This window comes from Silene latifolia, chromosome 8 (genome assembly GCF_048544455.1).
Source record: "Silene latifolia isolate original U9 population chromosome 8, ASM4854445v1, whole genome shotgun sequence".
In the NCBI taxonomy this organism is placed as follows: domain Eukaryota; kingdom Viridiplantae; phylum Streptophyta; class Magnoliopsida; order Caryophyllales; family Caryophyllaceae; genus Silene; species Silene latifolia.
The window spans coordinates 15,457,567-15,465,359 of record NC_133533.1 but is presented as its reverse complement, the minus strand read 5'-3'; the positions used below and the strand labels follow the sequence as shown (position 1 = coordinate 15,465,359).

The 7,793-nt window shown below is 30.1% G+C and overlaps 1 protein-coding gene across 1 annotated transcript; it reads left to right on the top strand.

The window, feature by feature from the left end:
• The first annotated feature begins 6,398 nt into the window (after nucleotides 1–6,398).
• Nucleotides 6,399–7,570, top strand: LOC141594160 (RING-H2 finger protein ATL11-like). Its single transcript, XM_074414339.1, has one exon. It carries the CDS (start codon nucleotides 6,505–6,507, stop codon nucleotides 7,393–7,395), a length of 891 nt encoding a protein of 296 aa, XP_074270440.1. The 5' UTR covers nucleotides 6,399–6,504; the 3' UTR covers nucleotides 7,396–7,570.
• Nucleotides 7,571–7,793: the final 223 nt, after the last annotated feature.

The following is a 7,793-nucleotide window of genomic DNA, read 5'->3' as shown; positions in this document are numbered from 1 at the left end:
TTACATGCTTGCCTATAGTTCTCATCACTCATGCTAAGATAACAACGACATTGTTCTCTCTTATTATTGTTAATTAACAAATTTTCGCTTTAAATGAACACTATTCGTTTAAATCTGTAGATAGATAATATCTCTCTCGTAAAATGAGGGTGAAAAATGTAAGTGGGTAGGAAATAAATATCCCCAGATCCCACTTAACCTCCCACTTACATTTTTTAAAAGGATCATTTATTGTTAATTATAGTACGAGAAACTTAAAGATGATATTTGTTGGATAAAATAACACCATTCAACATGAACATTTGAATCTAATAACAATGACAATAAAATTAGAATTTTAACGTAATTGCTAAATTCAATACGCAATTTTACTAGATCCAACACATTTTTCCTAATTTTTCCACCATTACCCTTCATTAAAAAAAAAAAAAAAAAAAAAAAACTTTTTTAGGGACAACCAACTTACCATTTACCAACGGGTCGTCTCTTTCTTAACTTTTTTTACTCTCACCAAGTAATATTGTTTTTTAGGGAACTCACCATGTAATATTCTTAGATACTCAGGATATACTTATAACATTATTATTATATACCTAATTAGTGAGAGTTATTCTTTTTCTATCCTCCTATAATTTTGCTTAACTTGTTTGCAGAAAATGCTCTCAGATAGACATGGTAAACGGGTCATTCGATTTGGTTTTGAATCGGATTAAATCGTTTCGATTTAAAATTTTAAATCTAATTCGCCTTATTTTCTGTTTCAATTCGATTTCGATCCGGTTCATTTTAGTTAGTCACTTTAATGGTTTTTGTTAATTCGAGTAGGGTACGGTTTAGGTTTGGTCAATATCAGTTCAATTGAGTTTCAAGTCATACTTTTCTTAAGCTAATGGAGTGGGGATCCTCTGTCCCATTTGGTGTCCCAATGTATGTACCACTCCAATCATCTTCTAACACATCAAGAAATTAATATAATTGTTGCAATATTTTATTTTGCAACAAGTGATGTGTCAAAAGGTGAGTGGAGTGGCACACACAATGGGACACAAAAGTGGGACAGAGGATCTTTACTGAAGCTAATGGTCTAAAAATTAGCTTAAATGTATCATACACTTTTCAATTTGTAATAATTCAAATCTATATAATACTATTAAAAGGGGAACTTAAAATGCCACGTCATAAATGCCACCTTACACTACCAAAAAGCCACGTCACGTACTACACATGACATGTCAAATTTTAATATGACATGGCGAGTTAATGTGGTATAAATCATCAACTTATTATTATATGACATTAATTTAAATATTTTTTTTTTTCCAAAATTTATATATCCCTTTCAAATTTACATCAAAATTTCATAATTTATAATTAAAATTTACACCAAAGTTTACATCATTATTTCTAATTTTAAAAGCAAAAAAGAAAAAAAGAAAGAAATATTAAATGCAAATATCATTACAAATATTATACTTTGGACTTTTAAGCTTGTAGATAAATTAAACAACAATTAAAATCAAAATTCATAATAAATTTTAAATTTCGACGTTTATTGTTAGAATATTTTAAGCAACAAATAAATATCACATAATTCTAATTTACTCCGTTTATTAAAAAAATAAATATTTTGTTGATATTAAGAGTAAATAATAACATATTTAACATTAAACAAGGTGGCTTTTGTCAACAAAAAAATAAAAAAAATAAAAAAAAATAAAGCAAACCTTTAACATTTCATTTCTCCTTGCTCCATATTTATGTTTATATTAAATTTGCTAATAATGAAAAAGAATGCTCAAAAGTCCTAAAACCTTACTACATAATTATTACATATATTAAATTTGATGATAATAATAAAAAGACACCCAAAAGTCATAACATGCATCCTCAATTGGATATAAATGTTCGATGTAAGACAACATTTGTGAGCCAAATTTCACGCCAATATTTTTTTGCCTTCATCGCCAATAAAATCGTGGTTGTATATGTAAATAGTCTTTTTTAAATCTTATCAGTATATCAACATCAAGGTAAGTGTATTAAAGTAAGGTAAATGTATTAAGGTTTTAAATTAATAATTTATTTTTAAGTTCCATTGGTTATGAAATGCTCATCACGTTTTAAAACTTTCTTATGTAGGAACTATCAAGATTTGTGGTAGGTAAATGTATTAAGGTTTGGTAAATGTATTAAGGTTTTAAAATAATAATTCATTTATTTGTTTTTAAGTTCAATTGGTTGCTCATCACTTTTTAAAACTTTCTTATGTAGGAACTATCAAGATTTGTGGTATTGTGCTATTCGAAGGTAAATAAATATACTTACATCTTTATGGCTCAATGCCCTTTTTCTATTATTATTTAAATAAAAACTTAAATTAATAACGATAAGATTAATATCACGTAAATCAAATTTCACCATTTTATTTCTTATTAATTACTCGATGGATTTTGTCCTTTTTTTCCCTATAGATGATTCATTGGAGAAAAAATACTATATGGAGAAAGAAAATATTAGAATTGCTTAAACAACTACTCCCTTCATTCCACTCAATACTATATTATAAACTAACTACAAGATTGACTATAAATTTTTGACGGAAGACAACATTTGTGAGACAACATTTAAGTAAATATTTTTGCACCGCTATCGCGAAAAGAATTGTATATGTCACTAACTTTTTTTTATCATTGTATCAAAGATCAAGGTAAATGTATTAAGGTTTTAAATTAAGAATTCATTTATTTATTTTATTTTCCATTGGTTATGAAGTACATCACATTTTTAACCTCGCATATTTGTTGTTTATTTCTTATTTAGGGATATTGAGATTTGTGGTGTTGTGCTATTCAAAGGTAAATATACTTACATCTTTAGACTCAGTGTCATCTTTCTTCCATTATTTAAGAGAAACTTTAATTAATAACAAAAACTAATGACTAAGTGATTTTTTTTATGTAGGGATGGTTTATTGAAGAAAGAAGACTAAGAAGAGAAATATTAGAATTACTTAAACAAATACTCTACTCATTCGACTCAATACTATATTATAAACTAAGAATAATGTAGATGTAAATAAACTTCTTAGATTTCTCTCATCTTTATAGTTATTAATAATTGATAATTAATTCACCTCACTAATTTAACATCTAACTCCTTTCTTAAATGATAATTTTTGGGCTGTTCACTCCATTATTTATGCTACCTATTATCCATGTCAATAAGATTGAGATCCTCGCAAATTCAATTTCATTCTATGAGTGTTATTTTTCTAAGGAAAAATGATGATTAAAAAACAACACATCAAAATAAAGCATACATTTGAAAGTTTTTGAAATACTAATTTTTTTTATGAACCTAAAAACAATTAGTCATTTACATTCATGTTGTCAATCTTATAGTTATTTTGTACACCTTAAATTTAATTTTCATTTTCTTTAATTATACACATGAGACACATGCCTATTCAAAATGGCTTTTGATAGAAAACATGATTGAGTGGAATGCTTAGTTTATCTATTTTGAAGTATACGGTTGAATCCCCAAGGTGGAAAATTTGGAGAAATGTCAAAGCACATTTTTGCTTAATATTGTTTAATGGATGAAGTATAGGGACTTAATGATCCAATTATTACGAGTTGCTCCTTTCAAATTCTTAGTTCCGCAATTTATTATAGTACTAGCTACAATATTATGGGTGCTGTGAAATGTTAGTTTTTGTCACAACAATTCTAATCGTGTGTTTTATATTAATTTCGGATTTGTTGATAAAATTTTAATATCTAATTAGTGAGGGTGTTGCATGTTTGGCGATCTTTGTTTGATAATATTATGGTTTCATGTAATGTGATTATGCGAATACCTGTATTATTAATTGATTTTAATCAGCTTCCATTGAGTTACTTCAGTTTTCGATTATGCAAATACCTGTATTATTAATTGATTTTAATCAGCTTTCATTTGCGCATATTTGACATATCACAAAGCACGTAAAAGGATTTGAGTAACACCACTTACCATTTAAAACCCTCATAAAAGAACGTCAAATAATGACATGGTTTTGATAAAAATATTTACTATATAACACTTTAGTTTCTGATTTTACATAAAACTATTATACAAAAAAACTAATTTGTCTTGATTTTATAGAAGTCTTAAAACATGAAATCATATTGTAGAATTTTATGATTTGATTCACTAAAAATATCATAGTAAAAAACAAAAAATCCCGTGAATTTCACGGGTCACAAAACTAGTTATTGTTAATACACAAAGAATCAATGAACAAAAATTATAAAATATGAGTGTATTTGTAATAAATGAATATTTGGATTGAGTTTGGTTTTGATTCGAGTTTTTCCAATAATGATGGATTTAGTCATTTAGATATGAGTTTTTTTTTTTTATTTTTTTTTTGAGGGGAGATATGTGTTTTTAAATAATGCATCAAGTATGGTTATTTTACAGTTGGGTTTAGATCGAATGTTTTTCTTTCATTTCAGTTTGGTTTGGGCCATAATTACCATCTTAACTTGGTTCTTTCCAATCTTCCATATAAGTTAAGAAAGTTTATTAAAAAAAATTGTGTTCACTTGGAATCGAATCAAACCCAATCATATTGAGACGAAAACACAAACCTTTTAGCTTTGGCAATATATGGACACGTCGTACGATTAACACACATGTGTAGGCCTAATCCCGTCAATAGGGAAAAGATAGTCGACTTCACAAACTCTATGATCTTGGATTCTTGGTCCCAAAACCAATCGACAATAATAGGAGTAACTCTTACGTTAATAAAGTGGTCAATACTTATTATTCTTTAATTCGTTAACATAAAACACTCACATGCGATATACTATATCTTACGAGTTCAAGCAACTATAGAGTTCTCATGATATGTAAAATCTCTTTGATTTTTAATGTTACTTGTTGTCTTGTTGATACTGTAAATTGGTAATCGGTTTATCCGCTCGTTTATTGAGTTTTGATGATCCTATTTTTCGATTCATCCAACCCAAGCCACACAATAATTGACTCTGATCCATATTAATACACATTTATGATGGGACTAGAATATAAAATCACTTGGCCGACCATATCCCATCATTGGACAATGTTGCCCTTTGTGTTATTCAATAAGTCTTGCTTAAGACGGAATATCCGTCGTAAATTTTAAAACGGTTAAATACTACTACTACTACTACATGATGATAATAAAGACAAAACTTTTGTCATTTTCTAGTCAACTTACTTATTTACCATATAATTTGGTATATATTTGACTCGTCTTAAATTTAAGAAGGATAATATCCGTCTCAAATAAAATTTTGGGTTCTTCATAATATAAGTCTGACCCTTCACTTGTTTAACATAGCCAAATGACTACATATGTACTGAGTTGAAAAACCTTTTCGTGCATTCTCAAGGACTTTCAATAACTGACAATAATTGTTTTTTTCTTTTTGTAGTTGACGTTGATGTGCATGATATCAACATAATTTTAGTTAGCAATAAATTAATAAAATTAATTAATACGGAGTATGTCGTAAAAACCACGAATGAGTTCTATACTTCTGCCCACAGAAAGTATTATTCTATTCTCAATAACCCAACTTTAAACAATTTTTTAAGACATTGTTTCTTGTTTGTTGTTAAGGTGAGGGTTTGAATTTAAATTTATTTAAGAAAAACAACAAATCTTTTTACCCGTATATCCATAACTTATGGGACATTATATATACTCATATAATGTCTCAAAATTCTAGAATTAACTTATACGAGTACTTTACATATAAAAAAAAAAAGCCGAGTTAATAACCTTCCATTTTAAGCTAGGATACATCTCTCAATTAATTGTGGCGCGTGCTTTCATACCTAAGCTGATCATTATTAAGTGACCGATCCACAGGAATTAATAGAACACCACTTGTTTTATTTTCAATCTTACTCCAAACATTACGTGAGATTTGATAATCATTGTAGCTTTGAAGGACCCAAATTAAGTCAACTATATCCAAACCCGATATCTCTACTTATATTACATCCATCTATACATTCATCCAATCATCCATCGAGTCATTAGTAATAGATCTCGGAGTAAATAATAAAAGATACGAAGTTTATTGACTTTATCTCTGAATATTTAAGATTCAATTATAGCTGATAAAGAGAAATTGAAAGATGATTTTACACTGAAATATGAATAACTAGCGTAGTTGGGATCTCTCCAACTTAACTAAGGTCTTCCATTGCATCAAACCGTGAAAAAATTAAAATATTCCGTTCAAAATATAAATTTTAAACCCTAAATAATACTCCATTTTTATCTCAAAGTTTCGCAATTACTCCGTACTTATTTAGACAATTTTTTAAACCTTATTAATCAAGTGGCCTAAAATACATGCATACGCATAAGCACATTTTCGAACCTATACATAAACGTCAATTACTTCCCACTTAATACCTCCCCCTCCTTACAACCACAAAACCTCCAAAAATAAAATGAAAACAAAAACAAAAACCCAAATTTATGACCATTATACCCTCCTAACCCTCCTCCTCCTTCTACCGCCGTACACGGCGGCACAAGACAACTTCTTCGGCAACACCGGAGAAACCTTCACACCATCAACCGTAATCATCATCATAATGGCAGTCGTTTTCGCCTTAACCGCCTTCCTAGCCCTTACCCTTCGCCAATTTTCCCAAGGATGTTTCGGGCTAAACACCGCCCCAATAAACTTAAATGTCACCCCGGACGGCCACCTCATAGCGCGTGGGCTAGCCGCGGCCAAGATTAAAGCTCTTCCAACATATGTTTACAAAGATGTTAAAGAACATCGGAAGGGCAAAGTCGAATTAGAATGCTCCGTGTGTTTAAGTGAGTTTCATGAGACGCAAGTTTTACGGGTTTTACCCGGGTGTAGTCACGTGTTCCATCCTATTTGTGTTGACAAATGGCTTCTTTCTCACGTGACTTGTCCTATTTGTCGGCGAAACCTTGAGGAGCACGTTATTCACGTGCCTTTACCTCTTCATAATCATGATGATGAAGAAAAGGAGGTAAATGAAGAACGCACGAGCTTTAAACCGAGTAATAATAATAATATTGTAGGGAAGTTACCAAGGTCGCATTCGACGGGGCATTCTTTGGTTAATGTGGAGAGGCATACGTTAGAGTTACCTGAGGAGGTACATAATAATTTGGTGATGAATAGGTCAAGTTGTGAAGAGGGAGCGTTGACTTTTATGCTTAGCCCTAGGAGTGATTATCGGTCTGGTTCGGTCCGGTCTTTAGTATCGACTGGTGTCGATAGTGGTGGTGGTGGTGGTTCGAAAAAGAAATTGGAGATTCCACCGGTTAAAAAAATTGAGCATTTATGGCCGATTTAGTTTTTGTGGCCAATATTATAGCGAGTTCAATAATTGTAAATGTAAAAAGATTTTTGGGATCACGGTTGTTAAAAAATTGCTCTGTATATTTTACGGAGTAACTATTTATATTTGTATATGTGTGAAAATGTTTGGGGTCGGAATGAAATGGATGATCATGTAATCATGTATGTAACGTCTAGGGGTGATAATTGACTTATTCGAAAGTGAAAGATTATTGATGAATGATGATAACAAGGATGAAATCTGTTTTTTTAGGGAGTCACGACGACAAATTTGTTACCGATGAAATTTACACCCAAGTTATAAATATCATCTATTATGACTTTACTAGCTAAGCTAGTTGATATCTAAACACCGACGGAAAATGTAATGCATAGTGAACTATTGTGCAAGTT